General features: G+C 42.7%; 1 protein-coding gene across 2 annotated transcripts; it reads right to left on the bottom strand.

The window, feature by feature from the left end:
• Positions 1-1,895: 1,895 nt before the first annotated feature.
• Positions 1,896-9,885, bottom strand: tnfsf11 (TNF superfamily member 11). Of its 2 annotated transcripts, none has more exons than XM_054615469.1 (4): positions 9,602-9,885; positions 7,639-7,674; positions 4,437-4,566; positions 1,896-3,746 (listed from the first exon to the last, which is right to left on the bottom strand). In XM_054615469.1, exons 1-4 carry the CDS (start codon positions 9,800-9,802, stop codon positions 3,313-3,315), a joined length of 801 nt encoding a protein of 266 aa, XP_054471444.1. In that variant the 5' UTR covers positions 9,803-9,885; the 3' UTR covers positions 1,896-3,312. The 2 variants fall into 2 exon arrangements, with proteins under 2 accessions (XP_054471444.1, XP_054471445.1); XM_054615470.1 differs by having other exon boundaries at positions 1,896-3,743.
• Between the last annotated feature and the right edge of the window lie 15,199 nt (positions 9,886-25,084).

Here is a 25,084-nt window from a genome sequence, read left to right as displayed (position 1 = left end):
TATTGGGGTGAAGACAAAGGGCGAGGGCCCAGCTTGTGAAAATAGCTGGCCGTGCTGACTCAGCAGTAGAGGGAATGTGTGAGTGTGTGTTAGCGAGGTTGATTGTACGCGTGATTTTTTTTTAGTTTATGCATTTCTACATCGATAGTGCGAGTGCGTGGATGTTTGGATGTGTGTAAGCGTGCGAAACACTAAGCAACCTGACTGCACATAACAAAACCCTCCAGCTGAGCTCCATTTCCTCCAAACCGCGAAGTCTCGTAAAGCTGAGCACCCATAGTTAGCTCGACTTCTATACTGATGCCTCTGGTGCTGCTTATTGGGGGGAAAACACCCTGATATATTTTCCGACACATGACTTTGTTTTTCTGAATTAACGGCTCCACCTCTTTGAAAAAAAAAAAAGACTGTGGAATAATGTCTGATTGGGGTTGCAGCATCATCACCATAGAAGACACGAATAATGTCTCGCGTCTGTTCCACAGCAGCGTCATGGAATATGTGAAGAGCAGCAGCGAAAGTATATGTCGGCAATCTGTTTTTATTCCCTGTAAACGTTCAAATCCATACCTACTCTGACATGGATTGCGCCATTGCTTTTCATAGCCCCCTGTGTTTTTACATATGTGAGTAATAAAACGAGCCGGTAAGTTCTGCACTTGTGCCAAATGGGCCTATTTTATGAACCACTGAGTGCAGCAAGCAAGTGAAGCTTCTGTGTTTATGCGTGTGTGTGTGTGTGTGTGTGTGTGTGTGTGTGTGTGTATGGATGTGAGTATATGTGTCCAGTGAGAGTGTGTGTCCATGTGGGGGTGGGGGTCCAGTGGACGCCAAGCTTTCCATAATGTTTACTGACACAACACATTTTAATGGTTTCTGTCCAGCGCCAAGAATTGAGAAATCAAGTCACTTCAAAAAGCGGTGGCACTCTGCGCTAGTCCATTGTTTACACTTATAGCTATTTAAATCTGAAAACTGAGCAGCCCTATGGATGCCACATGGATTGTTTGTGTTGTTGCAAAACTGCAAGTGCATGTATTGCAGAAAAATACATTCTTTTAGGCACGAGTGAACTTTTTCCCCCTAAAAAAAATGTATTCTTTTTTGCAGAGACATGAAGGCCAATTAAATGTTACACTTTTGCAGTCAGTGAAATAAAATACGGCAATGAAAATCATGTCAAAAAAATAATTAGCTCCGTATTCACCTCAAGCCAAGTGTTTGCACCCAGATTGCACCCAGATTTTATTTCAAATTCTCAGTTACATTTGAACAATGAGCTGAAAAGCCGTGTGAGGTCCTCTGCGTGCAGCTCAAACGTGTGAACCCCAGCCATTCTCTGGCCGTATGCTGGTGAACGCCCAAACTACAGACAATAGAGGAATTGTTTGGCTTCGAGTCCAACTGTAAAACAGTTTTTCTCTCCCTCGTGTACGCCGTTAGGGGCTCATGGGACACCCATCGCCCCCAATGATCAAAACGGCTTACACACATTACAGCGAGAGTAATGAAACACTCGTCATTATTTCGTCCCATGCAGTCTGTTTCTTGTTTATTTTGCAGGTCGTTCGGCGCTGCGGTCCAAATGTCTGCTGTGAGTTAGCGCCGCTGCAGCAGTAGTGGGCGTTTTTTTTTTTTCTTTCTATACAACCTATCTCTGTAATGTGCTGGTGGGCTCGCTCTGACCAGAGCAGCGTGACTTCACTTTATTGGGCCATGGCGGTGTTGAAATTTCCAAAGATTGTGGAGATTATCAAATTGCACATCACAATGATATTACAGTCAGGGTGGCCTTTTCATCTGGTTTCAGTGCAAGGTGGCTGTCATCTAATCCTCTTCAGAGCAAACAATGGCACCAGCCTGAGTCGGGTAATGTCAATACACATGAAACACTGTTACAAAAGTAGTTTTTTTTATTTAAACATACACAGACATAAATAAAAAAAAAACACTGAATGGAAAAAACAATCTATCAGATGAAGTCAGATGAAGATCTTACAGGTATGCTACAATCTTGTAGAAGAAACAACATATCCATATTGCTTTTGGCTAGGCAAGTGCACACAGAATTGTCAAAATCAATATACATAAATATGGAATTTAAAATGAAGCCCCTGTGTTTTAATAACAAAAAGCGTGTCTACTATTTCCTCTAAGTGCTGCATAATGAATGTCGTACAGACATAAAATATAAATGATTTTTTAACAGTCGAAAGGTCACTTTAACAATGACCCGTCTCTGTACTTCTATAGCTAATAAATAAATATTTAGTGCATATTCCCATTTACCTCACTGAAGAGCCAAATGAAAAACAAAATTTAAGTTAAAAGATGAACCAAACTCAATTTGGTTCCTCTAGTTAAAGAAGACAAGTCTATTCGTGTAATTTATGGTCAGACAGTCCAGCTATCTGCATCGTTTTGTTTTTTTTGATCGTCATAAACATAAACAGATGTCATTCCCTCCTTGGTTTAAAAATGACATTGTCGCGTAATTGCCTTCAATGAAGCAGGCCATTCTCAGATTTCTTTTAAGACAGAAAACTGGAATGCAAGTTGGGTTTTTGGAGCACACACACACACACGACCTTCTTTTCAAACTTCTTTTGTTGCTTAAAGAAACAACGTCTGAGTCAAAGTGAATCTTTAGAGATGTAGAGGGTGATATAACTCACCATCTAACTGCCTATTCCGAATTACACCGTTGAGTTATTTACTGTGAGAACGCCTCATTGCCTGCCTCGCTCACACTCGCAACCCTTTCAGAAAAAATATTTGTGCATTCACTGCCGGGGGTCAGAGGCAGACCTGGGAGTTATTTTTATTCTGTGATAATCTGCAAAGTACAAGCAGATGCTGCATCAGCAACAACGCTCTTTTTGGACATCCCCCCCCCCCCAACAATCAACATTGATAAATCCCCTCTTTTTCTTCTTGCCAACAAACCTACTTCCTCAGTTGCTCCCTTGCGATTGGTTTAATTAGTGCAACACATGTCTGTGCTTAAGTCTAAATGTTGTAATATGAACTGAAATGTATTGACATTTCTCAATACCAACCAAAATACTTTAAAAAAACCAGAATACTAATACTAATATAACCAGAAGCAAGACGAATTAAGTTTTTAAAAAGGTGACGACCTTTACCGTTTCCATTTTTCTCATAAAAGACTTGGCTATTTGGTGAAGAGCAACGTAAAAAAAAACAACACATGAACAATACAAAACAAAGTCAACATTATAAATCGCTAACAGTGGTTCTTTGGCGTATCAAATGTTCAGTAGCATGTCCGCTCCCCACGTCGTTCATTTTTCAGTTACCCAACTTTATGGCCCCGAAATACGTCCCTTCTCCCTCCGGGTCCAGCATCCACGCGTTGGACACGTTGACGTAGAGGGCGTCCCCCTCATCCAGCCGGACCCCTCGGCCCTGCTGGGCGCAGTACATGTTATAGGTGGTGATGTTCAAGCGCATGGTGCTGCCCGTCTTCATCAGCACCACGGACTTGCTGTTCTGTTTGATGCTCTCGTGGTAGATGTACTGGATGAGCTGGGTGTTGCTAGCGTCCCCCGGTGGGAGGCCGGCCGGACTGCTTTCCTCCGGTCTGTAGTAGCGGAAGCAGGTCTTGGCGTAAATGTAGTAGAAACCCGACTCCATCACCAGCAGCTTCCCCTTCTGGTAGCCCATTCTGTGGCGGTATCCGTGAATCTCGTCCCAGTCGATAGTGATGGCCTTCGTTAAACCTTCTGCACGGCAACAAGAGCATGCGTCAAACGACATGAGTTTTGGTTGGTCTCTTCTTTATTTTGTGTTTTTCTTTATCATACACCAAACAAAAGACTCATTCAGAAGTTCCACCTAGCTAGATTAAAACTAGTGATTCACTAAATCAGGTTGCGTAGATGCTAGGAAACATTTATAGCGCTGTCCAATCAAGAGGCAAACAGGAAGTAGCTGTAGCATCACAAGCTGTTAAATAACTTCCATAAATTACAGTTGGAGGTGTTCAAATGTTGCATTAAACTGTATAAATATAAGTCATTGTGTTTATAAGTGAATTCATGGCAAAATGTGTTTTTTCATAGTTAGTATTCATGCAGTTTAGAATGAGTGAGAATACCACATTTAGCTAACCCAGCTGACCTTAAATGGTCATATAATTGAACTTCGTTGGCTAATGTTTTGTCATTTAAAGTATTTTTTTGTTGTTTACATAATTATTAAACAGCCTTTAATCACATCCAGTCAGATGTGTTGACTATAGTCCATATATAAATACTTTTAATCTTAATGGTTCACATGTTAGCAAGGTAGCGTTTGCTCAGTTAGACGCAGCTACCTGTTACTGCTTTTACATATTTAAAAATGACTAATCTCTGCATAACAACAAGTAACAACTGTGTGATGCAACTGTTTCAATAAAGTTGTGGACTCACTCTTTGAGTACTCCTTGGTCTCTCCAATTGGGAGATGAGCTGATGGCAGGTTCTCTTTGGAAGTTTTGCAGTTTCGTCCTTTTTTCCTCGTGTCTCTCAGTGCGTTCAGCACCGGCTCCGTCTGTACTTCCTGAAGAAACACAAAAAAGAAAACCATTGAACAATCTCTGAAGAATAAAAAAAACATATATTTTTTTTGTATGTGTGTGTGTGTGTGTCCTCCCACTCTGAGAAGTTGCCCAATCTGAAACTTGCACCCGCAATTAAAAATTAACCCGCAGGGCACCCTCAAAAAACTAACTTCTTGAAGCAACAATACGCTTTTGACATATTTTACCCCAGCTTAGCTCAGCTGTCTCTTTGAATATCCGTCTGTTTGTTTGTAATAGCGTGCGTGTGAACACAGTAAATGGATGAGCGTACACTGCACGTCTGTGTGTATTATCCATCCTGCTAACTTCTCATTATAGCCGTGGTTGTGCTCGGGGCCGAGGGCTGTGACAGGCGAGGCCTCCTGGTGAGTGTAACCTTTCAGATAGATTGCGCTTCTCACGGATTTGGCACAAAGTTTCTGGACTGCATTCAACCCCGAGCGCTGATTCTATTCAAGGCCGATGACGCCGCCATCCACAGTCTGAGCCGGGCTGTCCTCCTCAGGCAAGACAGAGCGTATACACTGAAGGAAAACATGGTTTCCAAGCAAGTAAACAGTCACTGCCAAGGAGCTGCCAACTCTCTTACACATCTGGCATGAGATTAAAATATCAGGCCTCTACCTATAATCTTCCATTCACACAAGTGAAATTATCTCTTCAAAGTTGTAAAACTTTGTTAGTTACTTGGTAAAAAAGGCCATCGTTATATAATTATGCATGTTGTGATGCGGTTCATCTCAAATGTCAGTCAAATGTCAACTGATTGAGTCTTTACTATGTCCTGAAGGTGTTTTAAAAGTGTTTTATGGGTTCATAAATTTCATCCTGTCAATATCATTACACCCTAACTGTTGAGCCAACACCTAAAAAAATAGAAGAAAGGGAAATAGAAAGTGTTGTCTTGGAGAGAAACATAACCAACACAAACTCAACTACAGGGCCAGTCCCACCAACAGCATTAACACTGCACCTGCGCTGTGCTAATATTATTACCCTGAAGTATGCATTCCCAAGCCAAGTCCAGACAAATTTGCACGGCTTACAAACTAAGATTAGCACCGTCTGTCCTCCAAAAACAATTTGCTGCACAAACATGTTTATAGCGCCGTGTCTTGGAATGAGACGGGGGTAAACATCGCCTTGCCAAGGCTACAAAGTAATTGTGAACGCGCTCCCAATTGGCCCTACATTGTGGGATCTATCTTGATTTGTGGTGAGACCACGTCATACCTCCCTAACCAGAGAGACGAGATTATTTAGACGGAGTAGCTGCAGCTTGGCAGCTTCCAGATCTACATAGTGTGATCTAGAATTAAAGTGTGGCATTGTGACAACCGCTCTGCACCAGACGGAGCTGCTCCACGACAGAGAAATGTCTCCCTCTAAATCTGTATGCTTACTTTTGACTTGACTTCCCATGCTTGTTCCTTGAATACCACAGTGCACACAGGCCTCAGTTCAGCCCTATAACTAGCGTACGCACCACACGCATCATTCAACATCTCCATTATGTTGATTAGTGGTTTCTGAGACGCTTCACAAGAACAAAAAGTCCTCTCACCACTCAAAGCTCGGCCACCAAAGCAGATCGTCCCCTTTGTGTTTTTCGCGCCGCATCAGTCAGATCTCCTTCTGACACAGTTATACAGAGCTGCACGGACTGCAAACATTCAGATCACGGTGTCTGATTAATGATCCTGTGTTCTCACCACTCCCAAGAACGCCGTGACCGCAGCCCGGGTGTAGGCCGGTCCTGCGCATCCTGTCTCACATCAAAGCTGGACTGCAGAGCTGACAGCTGTCCTACTGAGGCCCTGCTATCTAGCAAAACCCCCTGAACTGACAGCGGAGAACGCCGGCGGTCCCAGGGCTGACCCTAACACAACAGAGCGGCGTGCCAAGTGGGCCTGTCACCCCGACACCTCATAAAGCTCCCTGCAACTCTCTCGGCGCTCCATGGGAAACAGCCGAGGGGCTAACGACACAATGAGCTCCTCAGTCCAAGACCGGCTGGGTGGTTTGTGTAAGCGCTCCACCAGGGATACCCAGGGCAAACACAAATACATAATATGAGAAAGAAATTAAAGCACTATGGGAAACCAAACACCAGTGAAGCCCAGCGGCTCTTTTATTCTTTGTTCTTTTACTTCCTGGTTCCACGGTTTCTTTTTATTTATTTTTTGCATTTGCTCGGCAAAACCTGTGCCAAAAAATGGGCGGCCACTTCTAAAAAGGGATTAGAAACTAAATATATGACTTCAACGATCAAGAATTCCTGTTTTATAACTCCCTCATGCTACTGCTGATCATCCAAGGAACACTCTGCAACCGCTGTGGCCAATGGGTGACTCACTAATAGCTGATGCAGTAAACTACTTTCTGTGCACAGTGTCAGTAAGCGATGAGGCTCATTTGGGAAAGAAGATAATTGCCTCTGTAACAAAAGGCAGAGAGGTGTTTTTCCTGCTGTGGTCGGACCTCTCCCCGGCCTGCGTGACCACCACCTGGGGTTTGGTGCTTTGCAGAAGCTGTGGTATGTGCTGAAAATGCACCCACGGGGGAAATCGTGACTTATGTCAGATGATTATCTTATTTATTTTATGCAGCTTTGACTCTCAAAAACATAGACACGTTGTTGCATGTACTGTTAGAACATTCTTAAAGCAGATTACTGTTGGCCCCCAAGCTGTTTTGTTTGGCTCTGCAACTTTGTTTCCTCCACAGTTTCCTTCTAGTGACATGTCAACGGCTAATCAATCAATCAATCAATCAATCAATCAATCAATCAATCAATCAATCAATCAATCAATCAATCAATCAATCAATCAATCAAAGTCTGATTGAAGTAAAAACTAAATAAATGATTGATAATGAATAACAAGATGATTTACACAGCAGGAGTCTTGCTATTGATCAAAGACTTTAGGTGTGTGTATGCTGTCGTATCAGGAAGAAAACCTGAAATGCAATCTGTCTGAGTGGACTGTGCTTCAGTCAGAGGGCGTGTGGTGCTGTGTTGCCTGGGGTCAACCAGAGTTCAAACTTACCTCTATTGGCCGGTGTGGAGCTGTGGTCAAATCTACCTGGAGACAAAAAAAAAAAAAAGAACACAGGCGCCGAGGTTAGAGGGGTCGATGTGAAAAATAATACCAGAGTTAAGCCATCTGAAAGCAGCACTATCTGTCGGGAGGATTTTTCCCTGACAGGTGTGGGTGGGAGGAATATTTGACAGAACTTACAGGAAAGAAAAGCAGCATTTCAGTTTGGATGTGTGGGAGGTTAAGTTATTTTCCACATGCATTCCACCGCAGCAGGCGAAAGTCAAAGGGATTTGGAAAGCTGAGCACGGGTTCTCATGTGCAGGGCCGTTGTCTCTGAATGTTTTAACATCTTATACGTTAAACGGAAAACGTGCACGGGGCTTTTATGCATGCGCACGGGCCTGAGGCAAGCAGACGAGCTGGAATCAGAGCGCCGTTTGTAAAAACCTGCTCCGACTGGCACATTCCTAAGTAAGACACGACGCTGTGCAGATTCCAGTCTCTCCAGGAAGTTCTACAGGTGTTGAAGGGGGCAGATGATGGTGCCAGCCCGCACACAAAACTTCTGACTCACCCTCAAAGTGCTACCATATGCAGCTGACATGGAAATCGGAAGAAAGGCTGCCTGTTAATCTGAAGCAAAGCTCGAACTCCGGGCCAACCAGAAGGCTACTGGTGCTGCTGGGTGTTCGAGGAAAACTTTGATCGCTCGCCTAAAAGATCTGGTCCCTCATCCGTCTCACAAAGCCAACATGTTATTACACAAATACGATTAGAACCATGAAATGTCTCTTTTTAAAGATGGCTTTTTCTTCTCTTTATATATTCTCCCTTTTATTTAGCTTTTTTCCCCCTCTGGCTCACATCCAGAACATAACTAGCCACTACCACACTGCAGTGAGTTTATGCCAAAGACAAGCCAAAGAAATTCAACACTGGGAAAGAGACAGAAGCAAACAGACAGAGAGAGAGAGAGAGACGGATGCTCCCCAGGTGAACTTCCAGCATCCTGACAGAGCCGGGATGCGGTCTGCTCTCTTGGCTTGTTCAAACACGACAGTTGTTCTACTCCCAACCCGCCATAAAGTAAAAAAAAAATAACAATTGTGGCCGAACATAAACGTTATTCTACAAGATCACAAACACGCAGCCTAAAAGATGGAAAAGATGAGCTGACAGAGAGCCAGTGGGTCATGCAGGAACATTTGTATTTTGATAGTATCTCCAGCCATCTTTGAGCTTTGCCAGACAGCCTCTGCCTCCAAAACCCTTCAAGAAAACAGCTCTGCTTATGTTCCAAAGTTTACAACTTATGACAGACAATAAATTACAAATATAGGCCTTTCCGATGGTATGTAAACATGCAGATGAAAACCTGCAGGCTGAGAGCCTCAAGAGAAAACATCTGCATGTTGCAAAAGTGACATCTTGCAAAGACTCTTTCAGATGTCATCACTTCAAAACGAGGTTCGTGCTGCTTTTGAGTCGGAAAAATACCTTACTGAAATGAAACAATGTTATGGAAAATGTCATGCGGGCTTTTTTTTGCTTTCAGATTGTTATCTGAAGGGGTAAAAGTGTTTTAACTGCTGGAGCGCAGCGCCTTCAAAGAGACGCCAAGAGCTGCACAACACACTCCATGTTCAGACTTTTTTCTTTTCTTTTTTTTTTTTTTTTCCACTTGTGCAGATTACACCTTCCTTTACTTCTAAGAGCGCACCGACTTTATATCAATGGTGGAGGGAGGAGGAACTTACTTATCTGGCACTTTATGGCATTATAAAAAAAAAAAACATTGCGCAAAGCTCTTTTGGACTATGTTAACTCTCTTTAAGCCCAGTGGAGGACTGTTGACAGTGCTTGTAGATCAACATTTACGCGCAGAAACCCAACCAAAACCCCGTGCGTAAAACCTCTCCAAAAATGCGCATCTGGAGAGCAAAAATGCGCATCTGGAGCAGCAGCTTACCTCCTGCAGGTAACCAGTCAGGTGCAATAAGATCGCCACGCTGGAGGCCACCTGAAGCAATCCCATAACAGCCAGGGTCCCGAACAGGAGAGGTCGGTACGTGGACTCCGAGCTCTGCACCGGGTGGAAGCGGTGCTGCCCTGCCTCCATGTCGACGGTGTTCCTCAGGTAGCCTCTGTACTCGCTGTGGGTAGCTGCCATGGTATGTGTGTGTGTGTGTGTGTGTGTGTGTGTGTGTGTGCGTGTGTATGTGTGTGTATATATGTCGTTCAGCCCCAGGGCCAGGTCCCAGACTCAATGCGAGGCAGGAAAGAGAGTCCGAGAGAGTCCCTATAATCAGCTGTGGGTGGGCTGAGAGAGAAGCGTTCCTCTCCCTGCAGCCAATCAGAGAGTGGTGGAGAGACGGAGGAGAGAGAGAGAGAGGGAGTGAGAGAGAGAGTGCAAACAAGACTGGCACTACCCGAGGCCAGACCTGTGCGCAGGACAGGTAAAGCGCACCCTTTATGGACTGACACTCCACCCCTTCTCCATCACCATCTCCATCACCCACCCACCCACCCACCCGATGACACGCTCCCAGAGTCCCAGATTTCCAAATAGGTGACTTCATTTTCAACAAATATTTCAAATAGAAGATGATAATTAGGATATTGTCATTCGTTTGAAATCTGATGTTTCATTCATGGATTAAAAGCTATTGTTTTTTTTCATAAATAACAATCTGTGTTTTTCCACACAAAAACATCTTAACATCACATCATCTGAATATGCAAATATTGTTCACTAGAAAAGTTTATACACAAGACGTGTCCTGTGCTTCAAAAGAAGTCCATTCTTAGTGTCTTAGAGGTTTTACGGGTCTGCATCACACTTTATATTAGTTGCAAGTTGCATGTGACCGTGATTGGCTTCCATCTTAGTGAGATTTAAGGTGAGCACAGTGAATCTCTCCAACTTCAGCAGAAAATAAATCTCCTAGTGTCCGACTCTTTTTTTTTGTTGAAGAGTTTAAGAATAAGTTAGAGACATGAAGCTCTGTGAAGTCAATGCAAGCATTTCAATATTATATAATACGGATTTCTTCACAGTGAGCAGTTTGTCACATAATTATTGTAGTTTGCTCCTTTGTATAAGTAACTCATTACTCATATTGAGCCGGTTTAGCAGCTTAGAGCTCCAAAGTCAATGGTAATTTGTTCCCTGCTCGGCTGTTTGTCATATCAGACCAAACCGGAATTCTGATGAATGAAAGTGCAGTTTAACTAATTATGAGTCGACTTGATACATTATTGTTTTCATGTCACTGAAGGAGCCACCGGGTTCTTTTGACAGCTGCCTCAGTGCAGACAAGAAAAACTATTGCAGTCTTCAATCAAAACACTCCTGGCTGCTAAGTATCTGGCAGGAGTTAATAATGCATTTTTCACTTTCTGTTGTAAGTTCTCTAAACTGGAATTGGCAGAAAAAAAAGTCCCTGGTAGCCGTCCAGCAGCAGCTGAAGACACAGAAGCTGATCATTCCACGCCTCACGCTCCTCTGCTCGCTCCTTGCAAATGTTGGGATGGATTACATGTTTTGGATAACATATTTGTTACTTTAAAGGAGCAGTGTGTTAGATTAAAGGGGATTTATTGACAGACGTGGAATATAAGGTTCATAAGTTTATCTTGGTGTATAATCAGCTGCAATTAAGAATCCATGTGCTTTCGTTAGCTTAGGTAGTTTATATCTCCGGTGGCAGGTCCTCCTCACAGCCATGTTGCAGCGCCATGTTTCTACTGTATTCAGTTGGTTGAAATCTGCAACCTCACCACTAGAGGCCACTAAATCTTACAAACTGTCCCTTTAAGGCATATCTGGGTCTTGCTCCTGGAGATGCAATAGAAGATCCTTTAAGCCCTGACAAGCCAGTGAGCCAAAATCCCCACATGATGCACTGCCGGTTGTTGCTAAAACACAACACGGAAAACTAATCATGTCGTGTTTACTTGTGGACCTCAATTTTCCTCATAACTTCTAAAGCTGCAGACATTTATCTTAGCTGGAAAAACATGGTGCCTGGCTCTGTCCACACATCCCTAAATCTGCCTGCCAGCGCCTCGTAAACTCACTTATTTACATGTTATCTGTCGTTTGGTTTATCTGGATCTTGATCTTAATGCTGGCTGTAGATTCATATGTGCCGGTCAAACATGATCTGAGTGATATGGATCTTTTCATAACTCTCGGCAAGAAAGAATGTAAGCCTATATCTCAAAATGTTGCAGTATCTCCTTTATCCATTAACTTTATACCCATAAATTATGTTAATTTGAACCCTTTAGGTCTTTATTTTCTACTTAAAATCTACAGATATGTTCAGAGTTATAGTAATAGTTTTCTTATTAAAGGAGAAGTTCACAATTCTTCTCACCTGTCTTGTCCATACATTGTTAGCCTCCTGTTCATGCTGGCCATTAAAATACATTTTCACATGCTCTCAACATGAGACTTCAGTAGTGTTAAATTAGTCAAATCAATTATCACAAAGAGAAAATTTCAAGCTTAAAAGTCTGTAAAAACTGGAAGATATCCACTTGATTTGATTTCAGTGTATATATGGCCAACATTGAGTATCCTTGAACGTAATAATATAACTATAATATGACAAGTTGTGCAAGAAATGGCTCAAATAGAATTAAAAATGCAACTCTTTTTTACACACAGTCACTACATGTCAGTCTCTTTGCACATCAGTGATGCTCTCCAAAGTGTAAATCACCTTTCTGAGTGGTAAAAAAAAAAATCACCTCTTAGGGCTGGTTCAGGTTCGCCTTGGTCCAGCCCCTAGATATGCTGCTATATGCCTAGACAGCCGGGGGACTACCTAGGATACGCTGAGCTCCTCTTCTCTCCCTCCATCTTTATGTATTAATCTCCTATTTATGCACATTACTGATTTTGCTTCTTCCCCGGAGTTCTTGTGCTTTCTCGCCTCGCAGGTTCCCAGGAATCGGGGTTATATTTGGACTGTCATCGTGCCACCTACTGAGGCCCTGCTGACACCCACTACTACTACCACTATCATTATTAGTCACATTACTATTATTATTGCCTGTACTATTACGCTTATTGACTTGCTTGTACCCTGGAGTCTTTGTGCTTTCTCGCTTCGCAGGCTTCTATAAATCGTGGCTGTACCTGGACCGTGGTCGTGCATCCTGCTACGGCCCTGCTGACGCCGACTGCTACCACCATTATTATTACTAGTCACATTACTATTACCTGTACCATTAAGCATTTTAGCTTTACTTCCACCCTGAAGCCCTTTTGCTTTCTCGTTCTGCAGGTTTCCATGAATCGTTGTGGTACCTGGACCGTAGTCGTGCCTCCTGCTGTGAGCCGACTGACACCCACTGCTACTTCGATTATTATTATTAATCACATTACTATCCCTATTTTCATAACTATAATTCTACTGTAATAATTGCTGCTGTTATTATAAGTAGTCTTATTATATGAATAATTTATGTCATATACATTGAATGTGTTGTATCTCTGTTATGCTGTTCATTCTGTACACATGACATCTATTGCATTCTGTCCATCCTGGGAGAAGGATCCCTCCTCTGTCGTTCTCCCAGAGGTTTCTTCCTTTTTTCTCCCTGTTAAAGGGGTTTTTTAGGGGAGTTTTTCCTGTGCCGATGTGAGGGAAGGACAGAGGATGTCGCATGTGCACAGATTGTAAAGCCCTCTGAGGCAAATTTGTAATTTGTGATTCTGGGCTATACAAAATAAACTGAATTGAATTGAATTGAATTATTCAAATTTTTTACTTTTACCTCAAAAAATCCATGAAATAGAATCTGCTTTACTCTCAAGCAAAGACATCACATGTGATTACTTAATTTCTGATTTGTTTTTTGTTGAAGACACTGTACGCTGATGACAGCAAACCTGGACTTCAATTATTAAGAAAAACTGAAGAAACTAAGACAAAAACTGAGAACACTTAACGTCATGCTGAGTCATGTTGTGTGTGTGCGTTTGTCTGACCACAAATTTCCCTTTAGTGAAACGGCGTCTTACCTCATATTTGCGGATTAGTTGCGTTATACAGTACCAAGGAAGACCTCAATTTACAACTGCCGTTTGTCTGATGACGTGAATTCAACAGTATTCATTTTTCATTGTGTGCATTTACAGCAAATGTTACCTACCTTTGAGTACACCCACAAACCAGTCCTGTATGTATTTGCATTTATTTCTCCTTTTATATTATTTCCTTTTAGTACATTGACTTTTCTCTGTAGGCATTTTCTCTTTTTTTTAAAGAATCATTCTACACTTTCAGAAATACTCTTAGTGGCCTTCTCACGGGAAAAATATGAAAAGATTGATACCACTTGCATAACAAATTTCACTGACTCGATTCAACTCACTTTTGGTAGCAGTGCTTTTTCTTTTTTGGTTCCCACCAACCTGGTTTTCAGAAAAAATTTAGGGACAATGTTTAACAATCCCACAAGGTCACTGTGACGCTTGGTAAAGTTTAGGCAACTAAACCACTTGGTTAAGGTTAGAAAACACAATTATTTAATGTAACAATGTAACGTAACAATGTAATGTAACAATGTAACGTAACAATGTAACGTAACAACGTAGCGTAACAACGTAATTTAAGAATATAAAGTAACAATGTAACGTTTAAATATAAGGTAACAATGTAACGTAACAATGTAACGTAACAATGTAACGCAACGATGTAACGTAACGATGTAACGTAACGATATAAAGTAACAACGCAACTTAACAACGGAATTAAGAATATAAAGTAACAATGTAACGTTTAAATGTAAGGTAACAATTTAGCGTAACAATGTAGCGTAACAACGTAGCGTAACAACGTAACAACGTAGCGTAACAACGTAACCTAACAACCGAACCTAACAACCAAACTTGAAAAAGTAACAATGTAACGTGACAACAAAACATAACAACTGTAACAACGATGAATAACAGTCACCCATAACAGACTTTCTTACGTTACTTATGTTTGACTTATCCATTATCAATTGCTGACATTTTAAAAACTCTAGGTCATGTCAATAGCGTGTCCCACAAATATAAATTATCTCTGACCAATCAGTGTTCTGCAGTGTAATAACTCCACCTTCTAGTATCACCTCAGCTCGCTTGGATCCTCGACCAAGGTGGTACCAAAATAATAACAAGGTTGCAGTTACTTTTTTATGGAAAACCAAAAAAGAGTGAGTCGGTTTGAGAAGAGCTTTTGCTTATCATGCAGTGGTTACCCAAATGTGGTATGAAGCGACATCCAGTTATCATAGCTTAGCATACAAACTCGGGACCGTGGGAACTAGCGTGGTTCTGTCCAGAAGGATTATGTTTTGACCAGGCACAGTGAGTAACGGGCAAGCAGCACAGGAAGTGCCTGTGGCCCAGCTTGGTCATGTATAGTCATTTTTTTTCATAGAGTGTTATCATTGAAAACAGCAGCCTGCTGCAGCTGGAAACACGGCTGGTGAGAGTGAACCGGCCCAGTATAGTTTAAACCAAAACAATGGGTTGAAAGTTGTTAAAGCGCTCTGTTATGCTGAGAGCAACTGATTATTCTCTTATTTTCCAATAAGAGCAATACACGCATTCATATGCTCCATTGGTAAAATAGAAATATTTATATATTTGAATGAACTGTGCAATAATTCCTGTGTGCTTGTATGGCAAACAAAGTCACATGAACTTTGTGTCACAGCTTCAGCTATGTCCCTAAAAATAGTGAAAACAACAACATGATGCTATTAATTCCTTGACATCTCCTATTATAATCCGCTTACAATTACACTTTCCCCCAAAAAACTTGCACAACAAGGTTTTGTCACATGTTGCCACCACCTCATTAAGGCTGAGTGTCCACAGACGGTCCGGCGGTCACACATCGCGGCCGTTGCAGCATCTAAACATGGCAGTGGCTCCTGTTAGCCCAGAGCCTGACCTCCCTAACCTCTGCCGTTTTCCCGCTGCCAGCAGAACAACAGTGTAGTATTTGAAAACCCAGCAGAAAAACGAGCCTCCTTTAGGACCGGGAGTTATTTTGGGCAGAAGCAGTGACAATGGAAAGGAGGGGTGGGTTGTTGTAGTAGGTTGGGTGAGTTTGCGAAATCCAAGCAAAATCTCAGGGTGCCAGAGGAGTTCATGGGAGAAAGCTGGCTTTTTATATTTGCCTCCCCCCCTCCGTCAAACCATCAAACCTCATGGCGCTAAAATCATTTAATACTCGGTCATTATGGGCATTCTAACTTCATAAAACCACACATGTGATTTGGGTTACGTTGTACAACCACATTCCCCCCTCTTACTATTACTCTCGTTTTTTAACCACGCTTGTATAGAACAACTCTGTTGATGTTTTGCTTCTGAAACGTAGCACAAGGACTGAAGTCTGTGCTCAGCCAGAAGTTTCTCCTGACCATGTTTCGGAGTGTATCTTTCAAATCAATTCAATTCAGTTTATTTTGCACGGCCTAAAATCAGAAATTTGCCTCAGAGGGCTTTACAATCTGTACACATGTGATATCAATGTGAAATAACATTTCCTTTTGCAATCAACGTTTTCTTCTTTTTCTCCCTGTTAAAGGGTATTTTAGGGGAGTTTTTCCTATGGTGCTGTGAGGTTCAAATGGCAGAGGATGTCGTATATGTACAGATTGTAAAGCCCCCTCTGAGGCATATTTGGGATTTGGGATCTTGGTCTATACAAAATAAAAGTGAATTGAAATTGAATTGAATACGCTCTGACCCAGGACCCTCATCTATGGGAAAAACTCAAAAAACAGGAGACATTTAGAATTCACATTCATCGACCTCCTGCACTTGGCTAAGCCTTGGCCTTGGCACTGGCTCTAGATTTGGTACTAAGAAGTGCTCTTCTCTCTCGGCCAGGGGTTGTTAATACACCATGAGAAACTGTGTTTGGCTGTGGGTTCCCTGTGCCCTCAGCAATTTCCTCAAGAAGTCAGGAGTGCGGTGCTGCAGCCAGGGAAGAGCGGAGAGCGGAGGCCACGTTTGGGCTGTAATTCAGGTTATTTGATTGGGTTGTATCACACTTTTATTTGGTTTTGGTTGACTTACAAGCGTGCATGTGCGTGGGTAGGTATGTGAGAGAGAGAGAGAAAAAAGAGTGTTTGGACCGTCTCCATGCCCCCTGTGTTTTTGCTATGTTCAGCCTGCCAGCGAGTGGAACCTGATGCTCCTTGGGATGATGACAGACAGCCAAAAGCCCTGTAGCTGTGGAGAGAGGAAAATGAGGAGAGACAAAAACATGAGATGAAGCATGAATGAGAGAGAAAGGGGTGAGGAGAGGTAAAGTGGGAGAGACAAAAGTGCACGTATAACTGCATGCATAGATAACACTTGAGACCGGGTGTGTACCTTTTGCCAATGGTCAACTCCTGCATTGTTATGAGCAGTTCGTTATCTCTGTTTTTTAAGAGCATTCCTAGTTAACCACGCCCTCAAACTCACCCCCAACGCTAAACTCAGCAACCTCCCGCTCATCCCGTGGACTCTGACGTGGGCAGTTTACGCCGTCAAGGGTCCGGGGTGAAGGTTCAGGGTTCACAGAACAGACTGTGGAGTCACAGTGAGCAGCCGGATCCGGTCAGTCTGGTTCTGCCCAGTGGCTATTTCGGATTCAAAGCAACCAGAATGATTCCACTGGATTCAGCCTGTTTTTTGGGAAACCAGAAGGGTAGAAAATGCATGAATTGGAGAAGCCAAATATGAGGAAATGGTTGAGCTGCTGCCTGGCATGAATACGGGATGGCACGGATCCTGGGCACAGCTGTTGTATTAGCATTTTGAGTTGGTGAGCGATTTTTTTCAAACGACAACATGCCTTCTCAAGATTCCTCGCGGGTGAGAAGGACATCGTACAGAAGGACATCGTACAGAAGGTATAACAACAATAAGCCTGGATTTTCCACTGTTTATTATTGCTCTCTTTTATCTGATTGGAAGGGTTCTTTTAAGACTCGCGGCATGAGGAGCAGAGAGTTGTCTCTCTCTCTCTCTCTCTCTCTCTCACTCCCACATCCTCTGTGGTAAGAAGGCCACTCAAAGTCTGCAAAACACACACACACACACACACACGCACACACACACTGCCTTTTCTTGCCCCATGCTCGAAAACTTCTTACACTTCCGCCTCCATAGCAACCCCAATGTTTACACCCCACTCCCCTCCTCCTCCTCCTCCACCCCTCCTGTCACATCAACATCGGCCCCTGCGGTTTCATCAAAACTACGCATTTGAAAAGAAAATTGGGGTGATGATCGGCCCAAACAGGGATATTCCAGACCATTAGGCAGATCCCATTACGGTTGGTTGAGTGTGAGAGAGTCATGGTGAACGCTGAGCAGACTATCAAAGCAGGCACATCTGGGCCGCGTGGAGGGAAACAAAGTAAAATTACAAGTGACACCACTCGAGTGGAGTTGCCTTCATTGCAATTGAGTTTTTGTCTTTAAGTAATAAGCTTCATGGGGCTAATGCTGCTCTAGAGCGGTGGCAAGTGGTAATGGGCTGTGGGAGGGTGTCACATGACCACGCCTGCACAGAGAGGAAGAGGATGCCCTCAGAGCAGCAGCCCTCATCTGCAGAAAGCAGTACTGCGGTCAAGACCACCTTAACTGAAACCAGGTCACAACCAAGACCAGAATACAAGACAAGACCAAGACTCTGAGGGCTTGAGACCAAGTCAAGACCAGATCAGGGCGAGTCCCACACTGCATGACACACTTATGATAAAATGTGGAACATGCAAACTATGGTCACTCCTCAAACTGATCTAAAATTTCCTTATTCCCATAAAAACACCCACGGAAATCAAGTAAAGAATTCTTTACATTCACCTCTTTATTTTCCTTACATACTGTATATGTGGCATTGCAGAGGTGAATTTTTATGTGTGGGAATTTTCCTTTGCTTAAGCAATCAAAGTAATGACGTTAACAAATAAATGCACAGGCACTCAATGATTTCCCAGGTTGAGTTGTGGTCTTGACCGGTCTTGAGATAAAATCCACAATTCATGGTCTGAGGCCGAGACAGGGCTGAGTAAGAATGCGGTCGATTAAAAGACAAGACCGAGACCTTCAGAAAGTGCTCTTGAGACCGATCTCAAGACCAAAACCCACTTTGACTACTACCACGCTGGTAGAAAGGAGACACCTGCAGAAAAAGCCAGCCCCTGAGAAAGTTTATAAATGTAAAATAACTCTTATAATGAGGCAGTTTCAAAGAACAAACAAACATTCCATTACATTCAAACCCCTAAGGCCGTTTAGTATCAGTTTACAAAGGAATTTTTTTTGATTGACATTCAATAAATTTATATTTAATAAAAAAAAGCCTCATGAAGATTAAAAAGATTTAATCGGCACGTATCAGTATATCATGTTCCCAATCTTAGTTTTGTCTACTTATTGGCCCAAATTCAATTTTCTAGTTGAGGCTCAAGATGAAAAGTTCACACAAAGTTCTAAGAATTCATCCTGAGGTGAACATTAACATCTGTTTCAAATTTCATTCAACAGCTGTCAAGAAATGTTGGTGGAAACCTCATGGTGGCGCTAGGAGAAACAAAGTCATCAGTCCTGGGAACCATGAAAATGTTTACCAAGTTTTAACGTCAATCCACCCAAAAGTTGTTGAGCTGCCACTACGGCTAAAAATATGCAGATAAAGACTCTGTGGCCCATGTGGGCACACACAGCTTCAAAAGAATGATGGAGTTTTGCTCCGTCAGTGGGAGCCAAGCTTTCCTTGTGAACACACATGTCGCCGCCCCCCCACTCGGAGCCCAACACAATCGCTAAAAAGCTAAACACCCGGTCTGTCAGCACTCCAACATCCTCTCACTCTCGGCTACTTCCTCTTCTCTCCCTTATTTCCCTTCTTCCTCTCGTCTCTCCATCTTACATCACTTTGCAGACAGTGTTTTCTGACCAAACAAGAGATCCTTACATTTCAACCCTGAGAGTGGGAAGAGCCTCCAGTGACACAGCAAAGTAGCAGTAAGAATCCCACGCTCTACTGTAACCTGGTAACCTGGAATCGGGTCTCATGAACTCTTTAAAGCACCAGTGCAATGGAAGTTGGAGCGCCTTCACCCTATGTACTGTGACGTAATTTTACATTGACATGAAACATTTGAGTTTTGTACAATTACAACGGATTTAAAGAAAGAAATAAGATGGGATTTTGACTTAAAAATAGAAAGAAATTGTTTGGGTTTTTTTGCACATATTGTTAAATAGTTGCACAATATGACTGGTGATGTGATCTAAAAGGGTTAAAAAGGCATTTTTATTTCGAAGCCCTAAAAGAGCAGGGTGTGGTTTTGGCCAGCATGGTGCACGCGAGCAGATCCGTGAAGCATGCTGTGCAAATGTGGCGTCTTGGACGACCTCTTGTTCTTAGTTCATCTCCAAACCGCATCTTTCTTGTAAGGCATTCGATCATACAACAGGAAATCCATTACCAGTTTGACTGCCATTGAACCGGGCTGGGAAGAAGAGAATGAGGAGGAGGACGAGGAGGAAAAAGGAAAAACACCAGGGCAGGACCGCCGATGACATCAGCAGATTTCTCTTATCCAGTTAGCCGTGTCAGGATCTCCCAGACTTGACCTCGGCTTCCTCTCCGTGGTCACATCAAAAGGCCCCGGTCCTGAAGACTCAGAGCGCGCTGTCATCGTCCAAGGTGGGTGTGGGCGAGGAGGAAGCGCCCTGAGGTCATCGAGAAACACCATCCAGTCAAGATGTTTCCTCACACATGTGCTCTCTGTTAAAAAACCCAAACTTACGCATGCACCTGAGTCAATAGAGCAGTGGGTGGGAAGCTGACAGACGATGAGCGGAGACACAACAGTGGATGAAGCAACCGGCTCTCTAATGAAACAGGGAACGCTTGATTCTGCTGTTGTCTTACCCCTCCCGGGTGGGAGCAATAGTTTGCAGTGTGCACCGGCTGAGGGACGTGTGTTGTTTTTGTGAGTCAGACAGCCTCATTACCCATTTTCACAGATAACATCTAATATTATTTACCACGTTACGGAGGTCCATCTGCTGTTTTTAATCACAAAAGAGTCATAACAGAGTCGTCAGATTGGGAATCACCAGCAGCCCCTCTTGACCGGGATGTTTCCACCTCCACCCACGGCCCTCTCTGTCAGCTCCCCTCTAATCATTTTCAGATAAACACTCATAATTGCAACATGTTTCAGCCGTTCCCCCTGACATAAGCTCTTATCTGAATCTCCATCACCTCTCTCCCACGCTGACAGTCTGAGTTGTGCCAAAGTCTGAGTTGCCCGGGGAGGTTAAACGTCCTGAGTTATTGTCCAAGCCTGCACACACACACACACACACACACACACACACACACACACACACACACACACACACACACACACACACACACACACACACACACACACACACACACAGAGAGTTACAGCATCACTATGTGGTCACTCCTGGAAACAAGCGGACAATAGCAGGGGAATGTCATGGGTCACCTCCCGCCGTGGGATCGTTCATTAGTCGTGGTCATAAAGTAAACACTATTAAGGAAGTCCACCACAACTTCTGTTACCATGACATCAGCTTAAACATCACAGGAGGATATGGAAGGTTTGCATTTTGTACTGACTTGTCATTTCAGTGATGAAAAGTGTTGATTTTAAAGTCATTAAATGTATGATATATATAACAGTAAATGTTCATAATTTACATTTTTATATACATATATATTTATATATATAAGATGAGCTCATCAGCTCAGTTCTCGTTACAGAAGCTCATGAAGAAGCTTAGAATAAACAAAGTCACTAAACATTTTAAATCCTTTTCAAGATGGAGGTGGTGGAATTGCGAAATGTGAAATGACTTAAACGTTCCCTTCTTTCATGAATCCAGTGGGGAAGTTGGAAACTAACCCTGAAAACACTTTGCACCATTAGATTTTCTACTCCATAAACTTTTTCAGAATTACAGTTGGATCCGGAGGTTTTTGGACTGCGGCACTGAAACCTCCGCCTTAAAACAGTTTATCACCACAAGTTCCAGCAGAAAATTAATTTCCGAATTAGCTTTTATGTCAAGAACTTTGGCAGTTCCTCGCTGCTGTGCATGCTACAGTACAGTAGGTCATCCAGCATGACCTCAGACCCACCTCTGAGAGTCAGTCCCTCAGCTCACTAACGGCTCACACCTTTTAGCTCATGGTGATGAAACAAAGAGCAGATGCACCACAAAAAAAATAACCAAAACAAAGGATTTGTTCTCTTCAGGCCCGAGTAAACAAAAGCCTAGCAGAGATGATGTAGCTGGTTTTCCCCTCTCCAGCACAAAGCCCAGTACAGTATATCATGGATTCCATGGGCTTGACTCAAACACCCCCCTTTCTCCCCCCTTTCCTCCCCCCTCATCCAGTGGACTCTCCCAACAACCCGAGCGTTTGTTGCTGTTGGGAGGGAAGACATGTCAGTGACTCACACATCGACACGGCGGGGGATGCACCCACCGATCCAGGACCCAGCCTATCTGATGTCAGAGAGTGTGTGTGTGTGTGTGTGTGTGTGTGTGTGACCACAACACTGTGAAACAGACTGAGGGTGGTATGCTATGGGGCTCCTGTCTGTCTCTCCATATCGCTGACTGATCATTTCCTGCACAATAGCATCCATACATCTCCTGCTGTACTGACTGTGTGTGTGTGTGTGTGTGTGTGTGTGTGCTCGCTCGCCGTGCACAGTAATCGGCCTGTCAGAGCGGATTAATAAAAGCATCCGACTTCCTCGTAAACTTCTGTTGTGTCTCGTTCTCGTTCCTGTGGCTTCACTTCTGTGAAGCTGTTGCAATCTCCCATTAGGGGTTTCTGCGGTCGTGTTTCAGCTTCGTCCCGGCTGCTCACATCAACTGTACTGCCTGGTCTGTGTCACTCAACCACCTCGTCCACGGTGATGCTTTTTCACAATAGCCAGGACACGGACCGATAACGTTTATACTACTTTCGCTGCCAAGAGAAGAAAAAGAAACGGTATTACATGTGATAACAATAATCAAATCATAAATCATCAATATAAAGATATTTAGAGCCAACTGGAAACCAGTGTTCAGTGGAGAGACCTTCATGACTTTGATAATGGATTTAATGGGGCCTTGGGACTCGATAAGGTCTCATGTAAATAGTCACAAAATTGGTATAGTATGTGTTTTGTGTTGTTTTGTTGAATTAATGACATCAAATATTAGGTCCACCCCTGATTGAATTTTTTTTTTAGCATAAAAAAAATTCAATAGTTAGACTCACCAGGCCTCAAACTTGATGCTATTGATCAGTACAATTAACACAAGTTGTGTGATTTGTCTGAAAGCTCTGGAAAAAGCTAGTTAGTGGGCCTTTAGTTGGGATTGTTTAGTCAAAAAATACTCCCAATGTCAAGAATAAACTTTTACGCCAATGTGGAGAAGAAATCCTTAAAATAGATGAAATCATCATTGAACAAATCCATCTCTGTGAAGACTGACAGAAAGACAGCCAGAAGAAGAAAAGCTGGTAAGTTCTTCACAGCTTGTATATCTGTAGCACAAATCAAGAGATTTCTGTCAAACAGCCTTATTATACTTCCACTTTGTAGCCATATATCAATCAATAAACCAATCACACCCATAATTGTTTAATCTAATTTAATCAGAATGTTTATTTTGTTCAAGAAACTGTGAAACAGTACACGCAGAAATGTTTATTCAGTCTGTACCCACATCAGTTAGTAATGGGACTTTCCCAATTTTTCTTTGCCCAGATAGAACCGATCCAGCCGTTAAAATATTACCTGATGCGTTCTGACAGTATGGACAAATTAGCCAAATAACTTTTATTTGGCTAATTTGTCCATACTGTCAGAAATGAAATATCGTGAACTCTGGACACTATAACAATGTGGTTTTATTGTGTGATATTACACATTCCCTGTGTCTTCCTCGGCTCTTCTGGCTCTGTGATTTAAACTTTGAGGTGGCCTCGTCCGCTTTGAACTTTGCCACAGGAACGAATGACGAGAATCTCCAGCTGCTCTCTGACTCGGTACAGAATAAAGATTTGTCATGTTTCTCAGGGACAAGAAGAAGAAATACCGAACTTGTCATCTTTTTCAGTAAGAAGGGACAGCAATTTGAAGATTCAGATCTCCACACTCCCCCGACATTCCCTTATAATTTGACGCCTGCTGGAGATGACTTCTCTCAGCCAGGTCGCCCACGAGCTGAGCCAAACTATATCCATGTATGGCCTTTTTCTTCCCGCCGCTCAGAAGATCAGAGATGTGCTCGTCACACACATTCCTCGCCTCCTGTATCACAATCCAGCCTGCAATTAGTTCTCTCCACCTCCTTCTCTCTTTCTTCTTTTCCCTCCCCATCCATGTCAGACAGACACCTCCATTCATCCAGAGCCGTATGCTGACAGGTACCGTCCATTGTAGAGAACGTTACCTAATTATACATTTGTGTGTGTGTGTGTGGCTCGGCCTAATCACACAGCAACAATGGCTTGTTTTGTGCCGCTGTATCCAAGCATATAAGTAGTGAAGAGCTGTTATTGAGATGGGCTTTGATGGATACACATCCCCTGTTTCTTTTGGCACCTGCAGCAGGAGTTAACAGTAAGGAGGTGGAGCAGCCCTGGCTAGTAAAGCGACAGCTTTGTAGAAGGTGTGGAGGAATCACTGCGGTTAACAACAGGCTGTTATCACTCAGACACACACCCTGAATAAGTGTTCTTCATCATCAAGCAAAAAACAGAGACAATGCTATCATCAAATGGTTTTAAGCTACTTCACTGACAGGACAAAGACTTCCTTTGATGTGGTGTAGCTTGGATTTACGGTAACAATTAATCATTACTGACCAAGCTGACCATTTTTGGAATTTAAAGTGCAAGGATATCCGTGGGGAAGAAGAACTAAGATCCTTTACTTACTAGTTAAAGTAACAATTCCGCAGTGTAGAAATACTTAGAAATACGCAGTCAAAGTTTTACTTAGAACTTGTACTTTTTATTTTATTAGTATTGTAATTATTGATGCATTTCTGCAGCATGTAAGCAGCATTTTGATGTTGCAGCAGGTCGAGGAAGCACATTTTTGTTACCTTTTGGAATGCATCAATACCATGTATTTCAGATTATTTGTTCTGCATGTTAAATTCAAATTAACCTGCAAAGTAGCTACAGCTGTCAGTTACATGTAGCGGAAAATAACAAGTACAACATAGTACATTATACCACAATATTACCTTTTGACATGTAGTTGAGTTGAAGTATTAACTAGCATAAAATGGAAACACATAGTACCTTCATTTTATTGCACCCAGGTTCATATTGAAAAATGCCCGTCACCACATCCTATAATATAATTT

This window comes from Anoplopoma fimbria, chromosome 16 (genome assembly GCF_027596085.1).
Source record: "Anoplopoma fimbria isolate UVic2021 breed Golden Eagle Sablefish chromosome 16, Afim_UVic_2022, whole genome shotgun sequence".
Taxonomy (NCBI): Eukaryota; Metazoa; Chordata; class Actinopteri; order Perciformes; family Anoplopomatidae; genus Anoplopoma; species Anoplopoma fimbria.
Note: the sequence above shows the minus strand (reverse complement) of the source record. Positions and strands in the feature narration are given on the sequence as shown.